Source organism: Neodiprion fabricii, chromosome 3 (genome assembly GCF_021155785.1).
Source record: "Neodiprion fabricii isolate iyNeoFabr1 chromosome 3, iyNeoFabr1.1, whole genome shotgun sequence".
Classification (NCBI taxonomy): Eukaryota; Metazoa; Arthropoda; class Insecta; order Hymenoptera; family Diprionidae; genus Neodiprion; species Neodiprion fabricii.
The window spans coordinates 18,012,063-18,037,971 of NC_060241.1; the positions used below are offsets into that span (position 1 = coordinate 18,012,063).

The 25,909-nt window shown below is 38.2% G+C and overlaps 1 protein-coding gene and 1 long non-coding RNA gene across 3 annotated transcripts in view; both read left to right on the plus strand.

The window, feature by feature from the left end:
* LOC124177676 (asparagine-rich zinc finger protein AZF1-like) overlaps nt 1-21,722 on the plus strand; it is a 47,937-nt gene extending 26,215 nt beyond the window's left edge. For both annotated transcript variants that reach the window (XM_046560312.1, XM_046560313.1), the window contains 2 exons: nt 19,746-19,896; nt 21,497-21,722. In XM_046560312.1, coding sequence (XP_046416268.1) covers nt 19,746-19,896; nt 21,497-21,644 — 299 coding nt within the window. In that variant the 3' untranslated portion in view covers nt 21,645-21,722. The remainder of the gene's footprint in view (nt 1-19,745; nt 19,897-21,496) is intronic.
* Nucleotides 9,887-13,126, plus strand: LOC124177677. Its single transcript, XR_006869651.1, has 3 exons — nt 9,887-9,899; nt 12,428-12,430; nt 12,989-13,126. It is a non-coding gene; the product is annotated as an uncharacterized LOC124177677 (long non-coding RNA).
* Nucleotides 21,723-25,909: the final 4,187 nt, after the last annotated feature.

Below are 25,909 nucleotides of genomic sequence, written 5' to 3' on the forward strand. Positions count from 1 at the left end.
GATTTTAAGTCGAGACGAACAACGGACAAATTAATTGACTTGCGGTTCTTAAAGTTCTCAGCGGTTCCTTTAGTCAGAATCCATAGTGATGTTGACCATTTTATAATAGTTCCAGTGTTCCTAAAGCCATTTTTCCAACCTAATTCGTTCTCACTTTGATTCCCAGTTGGGACAAGCGACAACTCTGCACTTCGAAGTTGACCTTCCACCGTATACCGAGGTTTCGTTGCGCGCACAAACTGTATAAAGTATACCTCCAGAAGTATATACGTCTTCTAAGAGTGGATCAAAGCCACAAGGACGCGCTTAGCTCACCGGACCTGCCGTTGTTCCTCCCGGTTCCCAGCACCCGGCCAGACCACTTCCATTGTTTCATTTCTACGTCACTCGTATACGCGAAGCATACCTTATGGTCCGGACATCCTCGTCGATGGTATACCTGCTCGAACTTGCCGTCCTGACGTTTTTGGCCACGATACCAACGAGCTAGGTTAGCTTAGGTTAACTTCCGAGGGAAAGTTTGGTTTCTCTCGGAAAAAGGTACCAACGTTTCCGAGTAATTTTTCACAACTAATTCTACGGGTTTAAATAATGACCATCGATAATGTAGGAACACGTGATGCGCTATTTTTGTTTATTGGTTACCATTCCAAGTTCATTTTTAGGGTAATTAAATATCACTTATACGTGATTGGAATACTTCCTTCAACGAGATCGATTTATCCAATAATATATACACCGAAACAACAACATTTTGCAAATGGCCCACTTTCTGAGCAATCAAAAGACAGCAACGCACAGTTCTCATTTCGTTGAAACAACCAGCGGACAAATTGAAATTTCTTTTCTGAAATCAATTAGTCCCGACGTACATCTCAGACCACATAATTTATTGCAATGTATCGTAACGGAATGCCTGCTTGTGAAAATTCAATTGTAAATTGGAAGCAAAATTGACATAAACGTAGTGCGAAAAATGGAGCTGAGATGGGTGAAAACGGTGCTTCTATTCCGCATTGTAGAAATTTCATTTTCACTCTCTCGTTTGAATCTCCTCCGAACGAAAGGGGGAGGAACAAAACATCACATGCTGCAATGCGAAGAATATACATAACACGTATATGTACGATATGTATATTCTTTGTACGCTTGTGTTTGTGTGGGCCATATGCACATAACGTCACAGATAAGTGTACTGCGACATATCAGCTGGGTAGGTGCGACACGATCACAGGATATAACCATTATCCCACGTACGAGCTGCAGCTTTCGGCCTATAGGATTACCGGATGCTGCGCAATCCCTGGTATAAGTAGTTTAACGAGTTGGGAGCTCCCTAGTTACCTCTTCCACAGGCGTTACCCGGACTCAACCGGCTATTACATGTACCTACACCGCCCGGCTCTTGACCTGCATGCATAGGTGTGATTAATTAACACGTGCCCGCCAAATTTTCGCACATCGGTTTATGACATTTTATGATTACCGGTGCTAACCGGCACAACGACGTGACTTGATTCACAGTATCCGTTGATTTGATTCCCGGTTGAAAAATCGATGCAATGATAAAATCTCTCGACTGGAACAATTTGAAAATAATGGAAATCAAACGAATGATTTCAAGTGATTTATCTTGATATACAGCGAACCAAGTGATTTTGATCGATTTCCCAGCGTTGTGGATAATTTTAAGGAAACACAAGAATTAATCATCACTGGAAATCGTTTTGAGAATACTGGGAAATCATTTTGAAGTCGGTGGAAATCGCTTTGCGAACTGTAAATCAGTGAAAGCACATAATAAGACGGAAATTTCCTTTATCGAGAATATTTGGCATCGATGTCGTCAATGAATTGAAACCATCTGGCCTTTTTCGCAAGACTCACAATGATTTCCATAATTTCCATGATTTCCAACGCTCGTCGCGTGGTTTCAAGCGATTCTTATAATCAAGTTATTTCGGAAAGAAAAAATCAATGGTGCAGTATATCGGACTGCGCGTCGACAGCGTGATAAAACGAATGGATATTCCTCGATCTCAGTCCTTCTTCATCTTCTACTTGTTCTTCTTCTTCTTCGCGGATAATAAACCAACAAACAGATCGAACGAGCTAGTGAATTGCGAAAGTAAGGAACGAACGGCAGCCGAGCATCGCGAAAAAGGAGGACCAGCTGCAACTCGAGCGAGCGATTCGCAGTCCGAAGGCCTTGCAATGTTCCTTTGTGTCGCACGTGACAGACGTGGAACTGCGTTATACCGAGTGAGTGCAAATATGGGTACCTACCTACCTACCTACCTACGTATTTACGGGCGAACAGGACCTATGCCGCATATATATGTCCGGGCATTGAATTTGGCGAACCGTTAAAACGAGTCGGAGTAGGACGAGGAGGTTTTTGTCAACGAGGACCAAAAGTCGTTCCTTGGCCAGGGCACGGATCATACCAGTTTACAAATTTCGAACGTTGCCGCTTCGAGTAGCTTTGTACCTGTCCGAAGAAATATTTATTAAAAAACAAGTTAATAATTTTCGCTAATCTTAGGTATATATGTTTCTTTACGCAACCGATTATGCATCAGGCTGAAGTTTTGTAACGTTAACGTAACGAAACGTGAGGGAAAAATTATTGTTGCAGAATTTTATAACGACTTTTAAGGAGTCGGCGTTTCGGAATAAGATTATAATTCGTTTCTTATGGTTTAATAAATCTCAGACATTCCTAAAGGTGCAAAGTAACGATTTTTTCTAAACACGCACGGTTAGAGTGACGTTACCGACTTCACCCGCATGATCATACTCTTTTCGACACACTGCATTGTTTCTCCGCTTTGGCAATTAGATTCCTGCCGATTGAGAATTATGAAAATGATTCAGAACGACGAATTTTTTCGAAATCGACGCGCCTTTCATTTTTCAATCAGTGTTAATTAAACGCGGTAAAATCCTTTTTCGAAATTGATTTTTAGCAACAGCATTAAAATAGCTCCTTTATTGATAAAAAATTCTCTACGACAAAACTTAGAATTATTTTCTCTGTCGAAGAATTTCAGTAAAACAAGAGTGCCTACGTTACGTATTTATTTATACGTATTTGTCAACTCGATATTTTTTCATTTTGTAGAAATATGAAAATAGGTAAACTAAAAATTTCTCTCAGTGTACCTTCGCTACGTACGCAATCTCGGTATGATAAGAGGCGGCGAAAGCGACCTCACGATTCGTTACGTGCTGCGCTAATGGCAAAGGAGCGATAAGGGCTGCGGTCTAAATTGGCGAGAATACAACCTCGAGACGGGGCCAATTCGGCCCTCGCATATGCTGAGCGAAAACTATATATCGGATTATTTTCGCAACTGAATTGATACCGACTGCATATACGCAGAGCGTTGTATAGAAACCCGCGTTGCTTGGGCTAATTATATTCGTGTCGTCATTATTAGAGCCGGACGACGAACGCGCATTCCTCTGCTTTTCTCCCCCTCTCGTTGTCACAGCTTCTACGTGGTGTAATTAGCATACTACGTCTCGCCGCGCACGGAAAATCTCATTTTTGTCAGAGATGATAAACACGTGTCGGAAAATGGCGAGAAAGTTGGAAAAATTCAACGAACTAATTGCAAGCAAGAGAGTTTCGATAATGCGTAATACCGTTACTTTTCGGTTATCAAAAGCTGAACGAGAATCCCTTTTGAGTATTCGTGAGAATGGTTTTCATATACAATTGTACAAGATTTTCAGCCTTGCTTGTTCGCGTGTTTCTATCTATCCGCGCTGTTTCTTTTCTCATTATATTATACGCATAACGCAATTATCGCCACCGTCTATTATTCAGGTCAGTTAAACGTTGACCAAAGTGGACTTGAAACGAGGGGGAAAATAAAACTAAGATAAGCGATTCGTGATTACACGTTTTTGTGTACTAGGACGTGTTCCTTTTTTTTTTTTTTTTTTTTTCATTTCCGTGGCATGTTTAGAGAGGAGGAAAAAAAAAACTGCAAAACAGAACCGATCGTTTGTACGTAGCGAGTGTGCGTATAAGTGTAACAGAACTGGGCACAAGTCCTCGGCTGATATTTGTTTCACGCGGTATAAAACAGAATCAAGTGACCTACCCGATCAACGTTGGAAGAAAAAAGCGTGACAGTGGCCCGAATCACGTTTGGAATAACGTAACGTGCGAGATCGTTTCAAGTTGTCGCTAAAAGTTCCTGCACATATCGCTGGACGTGCTCGAACGATATCGCACAGTTCCTTAATATTCACGCATCCGGAGGTTTGAGAAATGTGCGTACATTGTGCGTGTAACGGCATGTAAAGGCAGCCACGCCTAATGCGACAAGGCTTTCGCCTTCTGGCTGTAATTCTATACCGCAAACGGATACGCCTTGAGCGAAGATCGTCGACGAGCAAATTTATAAATTATATATGTAAGTGTACGGGTGTATATGTAGAGATTAACAAGCCGTTGCGGCACCGCCCTCGAATATTTTCAAACGCTTTTTCTGACAGAATTATCGGACACAGCCATAATCCCTCGAGGACATATTGTAGAGCTCATCGAGACCTCGAATACTCTTGAACACAACTTTTCTATGTTTGTAAGAGTTTCGTCAGCCTTAGCGTAAGTGTTCGATCCCTTCAGAGTTGGCTTACGGATATCGCTATATATCCTGGGCTGTTGTTCCGGTTGTAAAGTAATGTGGCCTAGAACTTGACCAGACTTTGTGGCTATTCGTGGGAAAAAAAATAATCAAAATCGGTTCGGTAGTTTTGGAGTTACCTGCGAACATATGGATAGATAGAGAAACGTTGTTTTGTATACCTATATGTGGTGTTCAGAGATGGAGAAGAAGTGCCCTGACTCATTTATGCGAACGTGTCTTACCTCACGTCTTAATGTTATACGCACAGTAAACGCGGAATAAGATGAGAAACCGATGCGGACGCCTTTTCGGTCAGTTTCACTTGCAGATGGCTGCTTCTTTATGCAGATACAATATATGTGTTAATCTTGAGATTGTTGAGGAAAAAAAAAAAAAAGAAAGAAAACCAAAACGTCGAGAAACGCATTAAACGCGGTTACTTTGAAAAGTGCCAAAATGAAGAGAATCGAGAAAAAGTAATCGATGAGGTATTGCAGAGCCAACTTGATGTGGAAAATTAGAGGATATTGAATATTATGAGTTTATCAGATTCAAAGAAAGTTAAAATCGTGATACAGGAAAAATATATATTGCGGGGTATAATCAGGACGAAACTGACAATTCTAAAATGGAAACTTTATAAATGCAGCGAAGCCTGAAACTGTCCAAATTCGTGATTAACAAGCGATTTAAAATTCGTTCAAGATTCTAAATACGTACAACCGCCATAATATATTAAATCAATTACAGCGAATTGCGATTTAAAACAATGGCCGAAACGTAGATCGCTTTATAATACAAGGATCCAAGTGTAGAATCACAATTGAGCACAAAGTGTCTCAAGTGAAACGTGGCAAATACAGGAAGCAAAAAAAAAAACCACCATAAAATCTCATATATCTCTCATCAATTCATGGTTCACGTTTTCAAATTAGAATTTCTGTCCATTCCATCTCCGTTTCTCGACCTTTCATCCCCACACTAAAACTCTTGTCTTCCATTTCCTTATTTTCTTCTCTTTTTCTGTACCATGCATATGATTATTCCTTAGATGAAAAGAAAAGAAACTTTTCCTGGTTTATCGATTTGACTTCGCAGCTTATGATACAGATAATTGTCACAGGGCGATTATATTAATTGTCTGCATACGGTATCAGCGGGATGCCCTGATAGATTTAAAAACTCCAAATATTGAACTCCTCGCGTCTGTAACGCGAAAAAACACTTGACAGTCCCATTCTATACACAATTTTGAACAATAAAATTCCAACACAGTTTCATTTGACCCAGAAATAAAGAAATTGCACGAATTCTAGTGTTTTTGCTCAGAATTCGCTTTCAAGATACGTGGAATCCGATATTTGGAGATATACACGACGAAGTCGAAATCGAACAGAACAAGCTACCCTTGTGCTTGCATATTTTGGCAAGAAAGCGACACTGGGCGACGAGCCCGCCGTTAAAGTGTACCTAACCTGTATTTCGCGTGTTCCAATTCATATGCACCTGTTCATCGAACACGGCGACGAGTGAACTTGCACTTGATATTGAAAGGATTTGCGTTGGCGAGCTTGCATCGCGATTCCTTCTCACAACCGGTAATTGGCTCGTGCAACTTTTAGGGGAAATTATTTTTCCCTTGCGATATTCGGCAAGGTCTCTCTGATTTTCAAGATCATGAAGAACTTCGTGGTCTCATCTCTTAAACAAATACTGTATTCATTTTATTTCCCGCGTCTTTCGGGACGAGTTGTGACTTCTGTGACGTGTCACGTGTCACGTGCTTCTTTATCGGGCTCTGCCATTGGTCCGTGTCGTGTGACGTAGATCACAACGCGGTAAGTCAGCCGTTCGAATGGTTCGGCTGAACTTTTATTACACCAGTCTGTGAGTTGAAATTGATAAGTTTTTTTCCAGTTTTCGGTACCCGAAGTTCTCGTCACTGTGTTCAGAATTCATATTTGATAATAATATTCATCTAGGTCGATTGTATGTTGCCGTTATTCAGAGTTGTTTCACCACTTGGGAAATACGCGGTGTTTATTTGTTTTCTTTTTTTCCCACCTCGTTGATTACGAAGCGATTAAAGACTAATCAAGATCGATGAGATTAACGGCACTAAATAGTGCATATCACATATGTCACGGTTTCTCTGTGTAAGTTCGTGTACAAACATATATTATTGTACGCACAGTGATCGATTGGAAATAAGTTGACGACGCGTCACAAACGGTGAACTTGACGTATTTTTCTATATCTCTGACACACATTTACGTCAAAATGATAGCGTCCCTATAATAATAGGCGTAAACCAGTGATGCTCAAGCTTCGATCATTACAATCTTACGCATACTTATTGAGGATTTTCGTCGACCCAGATCATTTATACATTTGTACAGGAATTGGAAACGTTGGTTCAATAATTATGTTTTCGTGCCACGCATCAACTGTTTCGAATTTAGCTACGATCCGGTGAAAATCAGAATCTTACATAATTTTATTTCAATTGCAGTTACAGATACTAACCTAAGTTTGAAAAAAGTATAAAAATTCGAAATTGAAAACATGAAGAATAGAATTATCTTGTATTTTATAAAAAAATTCATACCCTAAAGCCAACTCAATTACTGCCTCAAAAATAACCGACGGTCGTTTAATTGATAGTTGAATAGTTTGCGATTAACAAATCAACGACCACTTGGGACGGGGTGTTACGATATCTGACACAGATACTCACTTTATTAGACACGCGTGTATAATTATCTATGAGGTAATTGTTTGCTCCGAGTATTTCCGATAAATCTTTATATCTAATATCTATACATACGACGTTGACGGGTCTTAGACTTTATCCCCTGTACGATTAACTGAAATTCATCCCTGGATAGATAACAAAACCGTTCGTATCCGTTGTATAAATACACCAGTCGAGTACCGCGCTTACTCACAGGTACCAATATACACAGATCGATCCGTCTTTAGACGATTTCGATACACGAAATTCAGATAAAGTATACAAAGAACTTTAATACGGTGTCCGATTATTGAGCCTGTTCGTCGATCGTTGTCTCATATATATATACTTTCACGCGAATGTCGTACGTATAATATCTGTGTAATCGGTATTTGAAACCGGAATGATTGCATGCTTATTTATCGTTCAAAAAACACCGATCAAGTGATACGTAATCGCAGTTGATTGAAACATGCGACTTAGCGACTGGGTTCATTTAGAAAGAAAAAGGGACTTAAATATAAAGATGAATAATTGAATGCAGAAGTTTAACTGCAGATAAGGGGATGTTAGTACGACCATAAAAGAAGAAATTTACATCTATAGAAAGGACATCTATACTTGTGCGTACGTATAGACGCGTTCAGAATTATTTTTCTTTTTTTTATTTTTTTTGTCATAAAATGAAAAATTATTTCTCGACAATATTTATCATCGTTACTAGCTAACAATTGTGTTGCACATCTTTATCTTTCAACCACACTTTGAGTTACAATAAACCCGTACTTGTACAGTTGCTGCCAAATAGCAAAAAGAGTTTTGCGTTCGTTTCGCAAGCTATATAATAATGTATAATAATATACGCACGGACCGAGAAGCGACGGGCGTTCGCCAAACTGTGCATTGACCTACAGAGCGCGTGACAGTGACTATATATTCTACACTTGTTCATTTTTAGCCCGATCTAAGATTAGCCGCCTCTTGCGCGAATTCGCGAAGCGCTCGTGGAAGATTTTCGAATTGCCTTAGAACAAGGCCTGCACAACGATGACGATGACGATAATGATGTTGGGGATTCGGATCCGTAGCGCAATTGCTTACCTTGCGCCTCGATCATCAATGTCGATAGACAGTCGAGCTTGAATTCATTTATCCTAACACTGAGAAAAATTCTGTAAAACGGGTATCGTTAAAAGAAACTGTTTGAATATTGTTGGAACAGTAACGGATACTAGACTTTGTGGTAACGGCTAGAAAACTGATTTTTATTTTGTACATAGAACTATATTTTTCGATTGTGGTAAAAAATGAAAATAGTTGAGGACTGAGGTAACCGGAACTTGAAATTTCTATCGGTGTATAAATAAGGTTTTCTTACGCGCATTACGTCTAGTACCTACATTAGGGTTGTTTTTCAATTTTCATGATCCCAGAGGCTAAAACGATCTCAAATTGATTAAAAAAAAAAAATTACCTGACAATTTAAGCTCCATATATAAACTCTAAGTTGTGATCGAAGTATCTTGTGGAAATAAGATGGGACAAACTTTTTTTGCTCCTTGAAATTTTGTAAGTCGTTTATGAATATATCGAGAATAATGGAAAATACATGTTTTTATCCGAATGATTTTCATTTATTCATTCATCACATTTTCAGAAGCGTTTAAGCCCCTGGGAGCATGAAAATTCGAAAACAAACCTGTTAAGGACAACCCTTTGGCTACGTGTGTAATGGAATTACACAAACGCAAAACTGACGTGAAAATTAACTGAAAATAAAAACAAATATTACTTTGAATCGTAACGATATTCATTCTACTAGAATATCCAGTGGAATTTAAGAAAATTGAATCTCTCTTAGTTTTACTGATTCACTGGATGATGGATCTAGAAATCCGTGGATAAAAATACGATATTAATGTTAGTAACGCATTGTTTTCATTATTCGTCGAACCGAATGATGAAGTAGAAAAAGATCGATCGAAATTTGGCCGCATAAGAGTGAATTTGCGTAAAATACACTGTCGGAAAAACACGTTAACGTCATTCCAGTTTTATACAGAATAAAAAGTGACTTCCGAACTTGCGTAAAACGCGGCGTCAGAAAACTTGAAACATGCCGCAACAAGTTGAATCGAGCATCATGTCGGTAAAAATCGCTAGACGACTGCAGCGAGTAGTTAAAACAGACGGCATGTGCGCGAGGAGAGATAACGAGAAACGATAAATTCCGATTTTTTGCATAGTTACAATCCGTGAATTTCTACAACGTCATACCGAGCAAACACTATCGCACAGTCATCACAGGCCGCGTTGCTTGCGAGCCGTGTACTTTATATAGAGATGATGATTTAAACAAGTTTTCATACCGGCCCGAGGCGAGGCGGAGGCGCCGATTAAAGACCGCCGATCGGGTTCGCATTTATCGAATGCCTTATACGCACGTAAGCACGCGTTTGCCAATTCTAATTCACTTCGCTAACGGGTATAACTGCATTTTTATTGCGTCGAAAAAAAGCGTAGAAATCGAGGTTGGAAGTCCCCCTCTTTTTTTTTTATCTAATTTTTCTACGTTTTTTTTTTTTTTTTTTATTTTTATTTAGATCAAATCTGTCCCATATTTTTCCTCCGTTATTCCAAGCACAATTTGTTGTTTACGCATCGCGTATTGGTAATTTTTTTTTTGTTTTACCTCAGAAACGAACATTCAACTCTTCAGCGAATGCGAAAATCTAAATTCTTACGATCAGTGCCAGTGATTTTAATCTTTGTTTGCTAATCCTCCCCCCCCCCTTTTTTTTTAGCAAGACATTTACTGACGTACAAACGCTAATATTTTAACTTGTTTTATTCAACTCACATGCAGGTAAACTCATATTGACGTACATACCTCAAGAATTTGCTCTTCAATGCGTATACCTAAAGTTAAGGTATGAATAAATTCATTTCCTGACTAATCCATAAATAGAACGCGATCGGAGTTCAAAACGACGAAGGTGACATCGTTTAATTTCAATAAAGTGCGATGAAAACGTTTGAGTTTTAAAGAATTTCCCATCAATTTTCGATCAGTCTTAACGGATTTAAACGGAGCTTAATAAAAAAATTTTCACGAATTTTCGACAATCCGAGAATCTTTACCAAGTTTGAACGAATCAATCCACTTTACGGATCATTCGTCAACACAGTCACCGCTGAACAGTTTCGAATAATAACCATTGACGAATATCTCATCCGCCATCATCGGTGGAAAAAAAAAATAAATAAAAATAAAAATAAATAAATAAACAAAATCAAGCACCGAGAAGGCAGAAAAATATTCATCAAATCAATCGAGTCGATTTAAAAATAGTTGCAGCCGTGAAAAAGTTCACGGACGAGAATGATAAACCGCGAAAAAGATCTTTCGGGCAGGTAAAACTTTCGTTGATAGATGATTCGTTGCTCGGCTGTGTGACTATGCTTATTAAATAGAATTGCGCGGGTGTGACGTCCGCTTGGCAATACCGACGCGCATCGTTTGTCACTCGATGGGTTTAAAGTTTTGCCGGCACGTATAACCGCAGCGTCTCTCCTTGCGGGAGTGCGTTAAACCCGCATGCTTTATTTCTCTTTTTTATCATCATCATCCTCCTCCTCCTCCTCTCTTCTTCTTCTTCGTCTTCATCTTCGTCTCGCTCTTTATACTCTCCAGTCTTGCGTCCTTCCCGCTTGTAGGCGGACATGGAACTTCTAGTATTGAATTATACCTACACCTGGCGAACAACACAGACAAACTTCCGTAAACGACCTTCGGAATAGATATCCTCTCTCCCCCTCTCCCTCTCTCTCTGTCACACACATTGTCAGCAGATACCGAGTCCCATCTAGACGGGGTATTGAATTCGAAATAAACTATTGGTAAACGTATCTCGGTATTGCAAAGAAACAAGGAGTAAACTTATCGCATTCTACAACTAATTACATCATAGGCTGTAATTAATTAAAAAACTCTTTTTTCACCCTATGATTCACTTCTTGTGAATTCATTGCAATAATTTGAAAGTCTGACCGCCGCTGCATTTTTAATGCCTCAATGTTCGCTTAAGGGACGTTTTTTGGAATAGAAAAAACCTACCGCTTTACAAACTTGTGTAAATAAAGTAAAGTGTTTAAAAATAATTAGGTCACATTTTTTTGATATTCGTTGGAAATGATTATATCAAGGGTTACGTGTACGCGAATATCACTGTACGCAGATAAATTTATTATCGGTGACGTGGATTTCGACAGGATATGTGACAAAGTAGCGATTGGTTTTACAGTGAAGCGAAAATGTACTTGAAATGTACACGTTGATTTTTTTCACGAAGCGAAGTGTAGTGAATTACGACGATGAAAATGCAAATATATTTAGAGAAGTCATATACGATTACCTAAAAATACGTGATTCATTTTTTCCGCGTTATTATTTGTTCGTAAGTTGTAAAGTAATAAAAACGTTGGAAAAAAAAAAACAGGAGAAGTTTAACATCACCTTGCGATTTGAACTATTTGCAGACGTTGTACGCGCGCGTGATGAACGACACAGGCGCAATTAAATGTAAATCACAATGATATTTCAAAATGAGTGAAGGAAGATAAGATGCCGTATCTGCGCGATAATACCTCAGCGACACTGGTACAACTTTAATATTAATTTCATATCTTGCGAATGGCGTGGGAAAGTTATTTCAGACAATTTTTTTCTAGGTCATTGCACAGCTTGTCACAACAGATACGAAAATTTATATCTTGCATAGGAAGGACAAACAGTCCGTAGGCGAACAAGAATTTATGACGATTAAATAACCCGATTTTGTGATATTTACTCTCTTATCCTTTACAAGGATCGAAAAAAAAGAAAAACTAAATAAATAAATAAATAAGAAAAACATGAGCAATCATTAGTCACAGAATTTGTTTAGGAATCAATAATTTCAAGTATAGCGAACGTGCCTTGTCTTCATTTCTATGCAATATTAATACTATGACAATTCGAAATACATCAAATGCTGCCACATGTGAGATTGTAAAATGATGTCAAGAGGTCCAATTTTTGGTCCTTGAAACATGTTGATTTGAAAAAAACTCTACGACACAAAAGAATCATCGTCTTCTCGCTAGCGGGACGTTGAAACGAGTCACCCTGTACGTGCAAACCCGTTGCATCTGCATTGTACATATGAGGTATTCCATACCATTTCACCTAATCGGTGAAGGTCACCGACGCCGATCTTGGTGTCAATTTTTTTCTCAATTCGTCTATCGAAAGAAAAGAACACGCGTTCGGCCGTTTTTCGATTAGGCCACTTGTGTCGATTTTATGAATTTTCCGATTTTTCAACTTTTTCGAAACAGACTTTTTTCAACTGGCTCTATCTTCAAGAGCTTTTATTCTTTTCAAAAAATTATACAAGTATAAAATGTGTCGATAAGTCCGAGCTTTCTGAAAAACAATTTCGAAAATTTTTCCAACCACACGATTCTAAAATTTTTTCGAAAAAAAAAAAAAATCAAAATTTTTTGAATCGCGACACCTTCGATTTTCCTGAAACTTTTTACTTGCATTCGACCGGTTGCAATCAAGTTTTTCTCCGAAGGAAAATTTCCGTAAGTATGCGTGTGTGTGTGTGTGTGTGTGTATGTGACAAAAATAGTTGTACGCTCTGTAACTTCCGTAAATTTCAACCGATGGTTATAATTTTTTTTGCACAAATTGGGTAGCGTACGCGGTCGATTGGTATTAAATTTGACAGGAAACCCTTAAGGTGTTTAGATTTTACAAAATTTTGAAAAATCGAGTTAATCGCTCTAAATTACGTAAATTTGAAACTATCGAGCTGAATTTATTTACACAAATAGATCAGAGGACAAGGATGATTAAGATTGAATTTCACAAGAATCCCTCGAGGGATTCAAGAATCATTAAAAAACACTAAGATTGATTTCCGTTAATTTTTTTGATTTTTCGATACTTATGATGGTGTAACTCCCGAACGAATCGGAAATCCATAATTTCCTTTGGAGGAAAACTTGATTGCAACTGGTCGCATGCAAGTAAAAAGTTTCAGGAAAATCGAAGGTGTCGCGATTCAAAAAATTTTGATTTTTTTTTTTTTTCGAAAAATTTTTAGAATCGTGTGGTTGGAAAAATTTTCAAAATTTTTTTCTCAGAAAGCTCGGACTTATCGACACATTTTATACTTGTATAATTTTTTGAAAAGAATGAAAGCTCTTGAAGATAGAGCCAGTTGAAAAAAGTCTGTTTCGAAAAAGTTGAAAAATCGGAAAATTCATAAAATCGACACAAGTGGCCTAATCGAAAAACGGCCGAACGCGTGTTCTTTTCTTTCGATAGACGAATTGAGAAAAAAATTGACACCAAGATCGGCGTCGGTGACCTTCACCGATTAGGTGAAATGGTATGGAATACCTCATATGTACAATGCAGATGCAACGGGTTTGCACGTACAGGGTGACTCGTTTCAACGTCCCGCTAGCGAGAAGACGATGATTCTTTTGTCTCGTAGAGTTTTTTTCAAATCAACACGTTTCAAGGACCAAAAATTGGACCTCTTGACATCATACATATATATATATGGTAAATACCTAGGTATAGTGCATGGCTATATCTCTTTGTACGGTGCAAGGTGCGCGAAGGAATAAGCGGAGGAGGTAGAGGAGGTAGAGGAGGTAGAGTAGGTACACCACACCTTACAGTACTCGTGCAGGTATCTCTGGTGAAATAGGGAAGGTAGAGAGATACGTAGGTACATAATCGCGCACATACCTCTTACCGAAGACCGAACACGCGGCTGTTCAAGAAGTAAATTATGTACAAGATTTGCCGAAGGTTTCGCCTCGGTGCATCTCTGCCGCTTCTTCTTAGCCAGCTGCACCTTTATCCCAACAAAAGATCCGCCGTACCTAAGCCCTATAAGGTATAAGGTACTGCATTTCTATGAGCGAGAACCGTCGCGCATAGACCCTGTTTACTCGTACCTGCAGTGACAAAGAGACTCTATGCACCCTTCGAAATACTTTTCTGTACAGTACGTGCCGTTGTTAGTTGTCCGTAAGCCGTGACGAAATACGCAATCCAGGACGTCTTCACGCCAAAGTAAAAGAGCTGCAATGTTTCTGAGATATTTTTGGATTTACAGAAATTTCTTGAAGCAAGGAAAGTACGGTAAAATTTTCGGCTGGATTAAATCAAAGAAATTTTTATATCCGATTACCGCTCGGTTCTTGACTATTTTCATTTTTTACCTAGTAAAGAAATAAAAGAAGCAAAGACAGTTGGAAAATGTGTCCGCAGACGGAACTTCGATCGAGTACGAGTATTTTTCCGAAAAAATGTCTCCTCCAGGTGTAAGAAAAGTGAAAGCCGATCGTTGCGTTATCAGTTGTTATAATACTTTCAGAAATACCGAGTAAACCGCTATTTACTTTTCCTACGCGACGTGGCGATTGAAAACGATTGGTTGAGTCATTGGCGTAGACAAGGGAAAATCCCGGTTGGTTGGGACAAATACGTTCGATTTTACTCTATACAGAGGTTTGAAATCGAGCGAATCGAATATGTAGGTTAGTGAGTTATCTGACCTCAAGTTCACCATTCGTTGCTCCCGGTGAGCTTAAGTTTCTTTCAACACGCCAGAACTTGTTATTGATTATCGAAACGCAATATTAGCGATAACTTGACTGAGTGATGTTCAGTCATACGTTCATAACGTGTCTGGAAATAATTGTTAGAGTACGTGGTAGACGGATCATATTATAAGCAAAGATCGAGAAACAGTATGGTTTTACTTTCTCAATGTTTGTGGCGAACATTTCGCTCAATTTGCATCTCAAGTAGCGTAATATATAATAATACAAAGTCCGAAAAACATACCGTCAACCCTCTCTGAAAATTTCCGCTATCTCAACTCCAATCACTCAAAACCGAGACCCTTGATCTAGAGTACACTAGTGATGTTGATCGTTCGTCTGATTGCCCGCTCTAAGTGAAATTTGTCAAAAGCTTGTACCTACTAGCAGCGTAGAGAGATTCTAATGATTTCGCACGCTGAAGTAAGCACGAGTCTCGCAAAAAAAATGGTCGATGTAAAGTCATAGAGACTATGTAACCCCTTGAGCACATTAGAATTAACGACCTTCTCAAACGGTACTGTATATCCGTATCGACTATGCGCTGAGAACAGTTCTTGAAACGTGAAATGTATTTCCCATTTGGACATGAATCGAAGGCCACGTCCGAGGTTCCAAGACTTCTGTCTGTAATTTTCGTTCGCATCACATTCATCGTTAAGCTTATAGACGAGTCTGCGAGCGAATACACCATACCTCATATCAGTTGCTAAATTAGTCATTTGGAATATAATAGTTCTGGGAATCTTGTCTCTGTCCAGGACCTCCAAAACTGTTAATAACGGATTTCGTTTTAATCAATAATACAGGCGTCTCCGATAATTGCATCACGTGGCCCAAATCCAATATGGCGACTTAAATCGCGGATTTATGATACCGACTATACACGTGACTATATTGCTCGTCCACGTGAATATATTACTGAAATTGTACACCAACCGTAGACGGAGAGATGAAATGAGATGGATGAGGTCTGACTGTGTGCGGATAGTTAAAGCATTCGCCTGCTTCACGGGAACGCTGTAATTATTTTGATGCGTTAAATCGGGCATCGGACGAATGGTTCAAGCATAAAACTCACAATCAAATGGCGAAACCGTGTTTTTCAATTCTACGGCTGCGTCGAGCGTACAGCCTAAACAAAAACGGAAATGATAAAACAAACGACCGAAAGCTCTGACTCAAATCAATCTATCTGCCTTTAATTCAAATAATACCTGTTCGAAGAGAATTTCTTTCTTTCCAACCCACGATTTTCCACTAAAGGTGTCACTTTGATAAACATGTTCATTTTGATTGTGATGAATTCCCGACGAGTTGTCTGCGACAAATATTTTTCTCCGCTTTTCGGTTGATTAAAAAAAAAAAAAAACGTCATATTTAAAATTATTGTATATTATAATGAATAAATTTATGCTTGATTCAAAAATACACAATTTTACCAAAATCTCACTCTATGCGATCCGATATAGAATTCATTTCCATAAAAGAACACGAGCTTCGGTCTACGAATAATTTTTCAAAATTATCGACAACTGAATTTCCTATTTGAGTTTGGAGTTTTCAGTTTTTTTCACAATGTTTCACATTATCCAACCAACAAATGCAAAACATCAACGACGATTCCAACTGAAATTTAAATGTGTTAGTCCAGCTATAATATTTATGAGCTAAAACTGACCCGACTCAACAATATTCTTGATTCTCAGCGTGAAGTAGCTTTAGTTGTTTTTCATAGATAAAAATGGTACATTAAAGATCCAAATTTTCCTGTGCTCAGGCTTTCGGGGCGGTGTCAAAGTTCCGAAAGCGCAGAATCCCGAATGTCTTCGTGGCGAAACTTAAAGTAAAGAAACAAAACTTTGACGAAACATCAAACTTTCGAATGGTCGAAAATCCCACGCTCAAAGTTCCGAAAAGGCGGAATTCCGACAGGACAAAATACCGAAAAGACAAAATTCCGAAAGTGAGAAAAGAATAAGGAGTAAAATGAGCTAGCAGACCATTCTGATTTTTGGTTTTCCTGATTTTTTACCCGCACCCGACGAAAATTTAGTAACAATAGATTTTGTGGATGATAAAATTTCCTGTAACATTTATTAGAAACTTTTTTCTGTATAATGCATACATTTTTATTTATAGCGCGTCAAACTTTCTTTAACATGGTTATTGCTAAATATATAGTTAATGGTTAATGAAACATTAAAAATGCTGCGAACCAAACTTTTAGTACATAAAATTTTCAATAAACTTTGTCTCAAGTTTGTTGTTCAATTGGAATTTTTGCTTTTCGGAATTTTGCTCTATCGGAACTTTACTTTTCGGAATCTTGCATTTCGGAACTTTGAGCCGTCGGTTTTCTGATCATTCGAAACTTTGACGATTCCTCGAAGTTTTGTTTCTTTACTTTAAGTTTCGTCGCGAAAAAGTTCGGAATTCTGCGCCTTCGGAACTTTTCAAATTCGGAACTTTGAGACCGTCCCGGACTTTCTCCATTTCGACCTTGAATTACCAACGCGTTGCACTTCTGCACTCGCAGAAGGCTTTGGTGTGTAATGTTTCGATTTTCACGCTTTCTTAAATTTGAATCCTCATCTCGCATCTCCACCGCAGTCTAAGGAGGTCGGATTAAATCGCTGCCATGCAAAGCTTATTCACATAACGCGCGCTGAAACTTTTCTCCGCCCACACTCTGAGCGGTACGTGCACTTTGCTTCGCTTTGGAGAGTGCAACATATATGTATGAGGCGTTCCGTGCCAACTCGTTGAACGTCTGACCCTGACCATCTCGAATCCTGATCCCCTTTCTCATTCGTGTCATTGAAGTTTTAACTCCGAGAATTGTCCTTATTCGTTTCTTAAATTTTCAGAAATCTGTTATTTAATATTTTCTAAGTACGTTTAACAGACACCTGTTGAAGTTGGCAATATTTTCTTTTCATTTATCGTTAAAAATAATGTTCTTAGTAAATAAAACTATATTTTGTACCACAATTTCATTTCTCGGACGGATTCTTTGTCTTACGATCAGTGAACTATTCATTCGTGTTGAAAACAAGACGTGTGATACAACGGGTACATTTGTATGCTTACCGGATAAAATTTTCTCCGGAATTTATTATATGAACAGTGGAAACAGTTGTTGCACTTGTAAAAACGTAGGCAAAAATGATTGATTCGAAATAATTTTTTAATCAATAAAGGTGTTGGGACAAGATTCTGGAAAAATGACGATGTTGGCACGGAATGCCTCATAGTTATACAAGGTTTGTTGCAGGCGGTGCAAAAGCGGGGTAAATGTACCTGCGGCAGTAATTTTCGCCGCAAAACTTTCAAGTAGCTTGTTTTGAATCTTTAGAAAGGACCGAGATGCAGTCTGCGGGAAAATGTATTATCCTATGTATCCGCAGTCACCTACATAAAACTGCAGCAGCTCTGCATTTTATTTGCAAGAGGTATTTTAGCTGGTTCGTCACCCTCTTCTACTCAGATTTTGTCGTGTACTCCTTGTTCATCCATTGAAGAGCTCTCAGTTTTCGTAACCATTTTCCATTATGAAATACAAATGATAAGGATTGAATTTTGGCTTCCGGATATCGATTCTGTCGTCAAAAACAATTAAAACTCAGCACTTCTCGAAAAAAACATTGCTGAATTAAATTTGTTAGTAAAGTTTATACTTTTATTGACAAATTTAGCTTTCAGTATGGAAGATGGACCATTTAGGAAAACTTAATTTCATCACTGCGATATCATTCTGCCGATTTTGTCATTTCTCCAAAAAGTAAATGAACCGGTGTTGGAATTTTTCAATAATCCAGGGCGTTTTAAAAATGATTGCGAAAATGAACCGTTAAATATACGATTGAACAAATGACTTGGCCGGTTGACATCGTTTTCTTCCGATAATCTTGTAATATTTTTATCGCATCAGCGACAAAGTTTGATGAAAAAAGAATCTTTGCACGACTTGTTTCCATCGCAGGCATCTCAATGAACTTCATATTCTTTGAACGATCCAGACGAAAGAATGGATAAAAATATCCAATACCAGAGGTGACTTGGTCCACTGAAAGCTTCTACAGAGCGTTGATCGAAATTAAGCAGAGGAAACCCACCGACGAAAATCTTATCCATTTCCTTGTAAAGCTAAATACTTATGCCAAATTATCGGCATAATACTCAATCACATTACCCTATTGAACGTAATTAAATTGCGTGTAGCTCCTAACGTTACGGGTAAATAAAAAACACTGTTACAGAATACGCCGAACCGGCAATCCAAATCGGTTGAAAATTGTTTTTCTTCTTTTGAAGAGAATTGTATATAAAAAAACTGTCAATCAAACCATCCGGTGAATTTAATTTGCGTCTTTACGTCTCGTACGGATGCTAATTCAATTTAATCTGTTTACCCTTACTCCGAAAAGCCGTCGTTCCCCGTTTTCCTCCATCTCTGCGTGAATCCCGTTTCACTGTGATACAAGCATCGACGCCGCGACGCCTGGCGTCGAGCCAGAACTCGGTGCGAATTCGATTACTGTATTTATCTGCGAACGTATACGCGTTTCATATTTCCGTGCAAGAAATGCGAGACGAACAATTCGGTGTAATGAAATGAATCGCACCGTTTTACCCGCCGCAAGACTGTAACTCACCGTATTTTTAACCATTACATTTCGGTGTTTCAGGTGAACGGCCGTTTCCATGCGGATGGTCGGGATGCGGAAAGAGATTCGCCCGAAGCGACGAACTCGCGAGACACATGCGAACTCACACCGGCGAAAAGAATTTCTCATGTCCAGTGTGCAACAAGAGGTTCATGCGGAGCGATCATCTCAGGTATAAGAAATGAATTACACGTAAAATATCCCACTGTTATTCGTTAACGTGGGAATTGAGTTGTACATCACGTCACTCTTTATTCCCGGCGAAAAACTCCAGCCAGGCAATTCTTGCTGCACGGCACAATGACTTCTTGCAAGTGTAACGTAATCGCAGAATTTGCAACAGCCGAACGAAGCCTCGTTAATTATACTTGGATATCTTGAAAATATTCCTTCCCAAATACGTGTGCACAAAATTTATACCGACTCGAGTTCTATTCCTTGTTGTTTCTTTCTTCGCTTTCTTTCTTTTTTTTCTTTTTTTTTTTTAACTATATAAAGTATAGTTACGAGAAAATGTAAAATACATTCGTATCTCTTTGGAAAGCGATACGTTGTACAGAAAAGTTTTAACAAAATTTTTGATCGCGCACTCGCTACGAGTGCAAAGAGTATGCAGCAAGAATACGTTTTGCCACATCTTGCGGCATCCCGTCGACAATCGGGCGATTTTTTTTCTTTACAAAAATGATTTTTTTACTTCGTTAAATACGTGATGCCTTTCCATGCAAATATATTCCGCAACGTGTTGTTTCATTTGTACAATTTCGCAAAATGTTTTTGCAGATGTCTGTGAATTGATATTGTGTACTTGACAAATAAAAATTTCTATTAAATTCGCAGAGATATTTGCAGATATTATCTGTAGGTATTTTGCGGATAATTTTCGTAGGCTTAAGAGTTCCTTTTTTGTTAACTTTGAATATCGTAAACGTCTTTCTTTGCAAAAGTTTTCGTGCACAGTTTGGCAAGTGTTCAAATTTTGCATACTTATCTGACTTAAAATAATTCCGAGAATTGCCTACTGCAGGTTATTATTGTTGATAGAACAGAATGTTTAATTCAATCTGGTAAAAATTCATTGCCCTGAACTGCAGGTTTACTAAATTCAAATTCACTTTGTTCAAACTGACGCACAAATGGACTAACTCGGTTTCGGTAAACCCGTTTCTTAGCATACTGTACGTAACATCTGTAAGCAATTTCTCCCTTTGGTCATATTTTTATTTTGTTCTGTATTTTTGGCGCAATATCAGTAATAAAAAATTTTATTGATTGAAAAAAAAAACCAAACAAACAGCAATAACAGTCTGTTCAACAATCACTATAAATTCAACTGCGGTTACGTATCCAAATTCAACGTTATAACGCTATAACGGCTATAAGAGAACAGGGACGCAAAGAATATAAAATACTTGATAAAATTTTTGTTCAATAAAGGTGGCCAAGTTCATTGCAACACTTTTATAGCCATTATTTCTTTGTTAGAAAAAAAACAATGAATAAATACAGGTTTTATAAACTTATATATATGCAGCTGCGATACAGGTATACATTCATCGAACGAATATCTAAACTACCTATATTCCGATATTGCGGCCATGATAAAAATGCCTCGGTCGTATTTTTACCCGTTCGCTTCGTACTTAAACCAACAAAATATTTTCTCTCTCTCTCTCTCTCTCTCTCTCTCTCTCTCTCCCACATTCTTACGCCATTGCGTACAATCGTTATTCACATTATTCGGATCGTCATCGTTGAATTTTTTGTTACAGCAAGCACGCGAGACGGCATCCGAACTTCGACCCATCTGTCCTCAGGCAACGCCGAGCGCCAGCGCGAGCTTTCTCGGTGAATTCGAGCGACGGAACACCGAGCGAAGCACTATCAGACAGCATCCTATCGCCTCAGTTGGATTATTAGCACAGCTGCTATTAACAGGCGAACGAGTGTAAATAATAAATAAATTGTGAACAATAGTGCAGTGCAACGAACAATGAAGAAGAAAAAAAAAAAAAAGACGTAGAAGAAATGATCTCGAAATAAAAGTCAGCGTAATTATTGCGTCGCGCACGTTTCGTGAGGCTATGCAGGCGTGCCACTCTCTGAACAGGTATTAATCGCGTTGTATCAGAACTCGATCAGACTCGATTGAAAGATTTAGGAGTGAAAATGGACAATCAACCGATCGCGTGATAGCTATAAATATAACAGACTCTCCAAGCTTCGCGGTACGAATTTACTATTTTTTACTACGCGGCAACTATACATACACATAGTTGCACGTCTATGCGTAACAGACGAATCTCCATACGGAACCACGATCTAGTGGCTTTTCGAAGGACAAATTTTCTCGTCAGTGCGAAACTCGATGCTTGTAGAATATCGAGAGTTTATTAACGAAATCCGGGGATTCGCCGATGCGTGCACCGCCGAGACGTTGTATGATATATAAATACATAGTGCAGTAGGGTAGGTGTATATTTATGCTTAGAATTGATAGTGTGTGTAACCTATACAGAGTGAATTCCCAACTACCGCACTGCGCACGCGCGACAATCCGAGAGCTGCCGTTTGTCAGGGTGACCAACCGTCATAAATTTAAACGGTTCGACGCGATATGCGTAACCTGAAAAATTTGCACAACTGCCAGCGGCCATGGTCAAAACGTTTGATGTTACGTTTATTATGGTTGGTCACCCTGGCGAACAGCCGTTCACGAATTTCAGCGCGTGCGGATTAAATTTTAGCAGACGATGGACCATGCGATCGTTAAGAAATCACTTTGCATATTGTTGCACTTATGGTATAGCGTAATTTATTTAGTTATATAACGGGGTTTTCAGGGAGCAGCGCAATTCGCGTCCAGAATGTGATAGAAATTGACGTATTGATCCGATTTCTTGGTTTATTAATGCTCGAGAGAACCAGAACGCGGTTCTGCGCGTATAGACGGTTTATCTTGAAGCCAACTTCGCGACGATGAGAAAATGTAGGATACGAAAAATAATGCAATGAAAAATACAGAGGACAAATGATTAATTGTCAAGTTCGCTGCTCCTAAACTAACGGGTTCCTGTACACTGACAATATACACGATTCGGACAAAGAGGGCTTCCTTCAAAGATCGCGAGGTTGTGCTCCGCGATTCTATTCTTCAATACGTGATTCGGTGATGCATCGATATAAAAAATGTAAACCGGAATTGCACACACATTGCAGGGTATTTTATACACTAGCGTATAGCGCAGCGAGATTATAAAATTTATAGGAGGTGAGATTCGTTTGTAATGAAAGTGTTCCGCTGTTTCTCACATCGCAGTATACTGCTTACATGTATACCTATAAACACGTATGCGTTTTGCATGCGCACTTACGTATGAATGCGTAGTACATGACGGAGAGAATAAGTAAACGTACACCAAGAACTGTGCACGGTATAACAATAACGTAATAAAAATTGTACGATTTCTGTGAAATGGAACAACTATTATACAAATATGTGTTATGTGAATGCAACGATGTGCGGAAGATTATGGGTCCGATGTGTTTAACGACTGGGTAATAATTGGACACGGAATACTTATACATATTATATTGTTCGAGTTTCTCAAAGTGCTGATTGTTTAACGGCGGTCCGGTTTTGGTTATGGGGTGTGTCTACATAATGATATCATAACTCGAACTTTCAGCTCTCTTTTGTTTTTATTACGTTAATAATTTACTATACTATGTAATCAATTAGTTATAATATATGATTAAATACGAGTGTATCTTTTTCTATTTTATTTGCTAATATTTACTCTCTCTCTCTCTCTCTCTCTCTCTCTCTCTCTCTCTCTCTCTCTCTCTCTCTCTCTCTCTCTCTCTCTCTCTCTCTCTCTCTCTCTCTCTCTCTCTCTCTCTCTTTCTTTCTTTCTTTCTCATTTATCTCTTTATTACTAATCCTATCTTATAAGGTATTACACGTTATACTAATATACTAGTACGTCATTATTTTATACTTTTAGTTTGTATATATCGGCGTTGTATATTATCGCTTTTATTTTAGTTAAGTTAGACTGTATACGTAATATACACTATAATATATATTTGGACAGCAAACGTCTTATTCATTTCGATTATTACTACAAACCCGTTTCATCTTATCCACTATGTGTATTTACTGAACTTTTATTCAAAAGTTGACATAAATTTCCTACGAGTTCTCATTATAACATTATGAAATAACAAAATCCATCGAACGTTGTTCACAGGTCGATAATAATAATCGCGTTCCAATGTAATGAGGTTAATTATGTAAAATCCGATTTTGCCACGATATGTTGAGAATTAACCGTTGTTGGATATTATCTAGCTGCTTGAAATATTAACCAAAGTTTTGATAGATTATAACGTATTAACTATACCCTAAATCTCAATTAAAAAAAAAAGTTATTGCAATTTTATAATAACAAATTAATCGAATTTTTTTAAAGTTTGAACTTTGTGGAGTTCATTTTTGGTTGATTTTTCTCCGAGATTCAATTTTGTTTAAATATAATCAATATTAGGTGTCCAATAATACAGAAATCTGATTTCATTCTGCTATTCATCTTGTTTTACGACATTAATAAAAATTTCCGCAATTCCAGAAATCATTTTCTGCGACGTGAAACTCGTGGACAATTCATTCGAATCAAATGAGAGTAAATTCTAAAGTTGACTCTAATTATCGCGGTTTACGAATATTTTTCGCTTAGGTACGATCCTGCAGAGTTTCGTTAAACTAGGAAGAAAAACCATCGCGAAGATTTGTTGTCGGTGTATTTGCATCTGCTACGGAACATAACTATAGTAGAAGATTCAAAAACCTTTGACGTTAGAACGTCTGTAAAACGAAAGTTTATATAATGCGTTTCTGTTAAATACCCTTCGATTTTCGACACTTTACCGATTTGGCGCAGAAAATTGACCATCCTGAGTCTACATTGTATATTTTCTAACTTTCAAATAGTACGATTTAAATGACGATCAAAAGATCGAACGAACTTATCGGATACTGAGGACGCCAACTTATGTACAACTTCAGATACTAAAGTAAGTATAAATTAGATATGATCAGTGTTGCCATTCCATAAAACGTGTAAAATTTTAAAAACGTCGGAGATTCTTGTTTCACCTGGTAAATCACGGGCAAATCAGGAATTTTTCGTAAATTCCCGGAAAGACTGAAAGTTGAAATTCAAACATTTTACCATTTCAATTAACGTTAGAGTTAGAAGTATGTATGAAGTACGAACACTTTAAAATTACTTAAATAAAATTTACACGAACCAGATTAAATATTTTCATTCATCGTTTAAATTTTAAGAGACACGAATAGTTCCAGGAAAACTTGAAAAATCAGGTAATTTTACAATACAAGATTAGTGACAACCATAATATTGGTGATTCCTAACATACTCAAAACCAGTCGTTCAGAGTAATGTCTTTGTCATTGTCGCCTTCTCGTATCATCCTGTATGCAATAATTAAGTATTCCTTATCGCACATTCAAACTCAAAATCTGTTTACAATTATATTTCCACAACATTCATCTGTTCATCGTCCCAATACCAACGTTTGATAGTATAATAACAACTTTGGCTGTTGGTACCTTCGCTTCATTCAATGTCTGTAATCGAGGTTCACCGAGATACACGGAATTCTTGTGAAATATTTCTGAACTTTTCATCAATTCGCTAACCCTTTTCCTGTAAACGTATCTATAAAAAAAATTCATTTCCGAGGAATAAAATTTGGATCCGTTAAACCCAACACATATTTTTTTTTATCACGGGCAGGACATTACGTGTCATCTATCAGTAATCTTCGAAAATGTGTGACGTAATCGTAACCGATACTCGCCACAAGGGGGATGACCCAATTGTGGTGGGGGACGAACGACCAATCAAGTAGAAGGAGAATCACGTGACGTCACCGGCGAGATCGGTGATCCGGATTCTGAAATCTGCGCATTCTAACCTCAACCCGCCGGGAGACAGCTTCGCTGCTACCTTGCTCTTGTTTTGATTTCCTTCGGTTACCTTTCCTTCTTCCTTTACCGCTATCGCTGTCATTTGTTCTATCGCTACTGTTTTCTCGCGGTTCCACTATCGTTTAGCTTCTTTCCTTTCTTTTGATTACCTTCCTTCTTACCCTTTTCT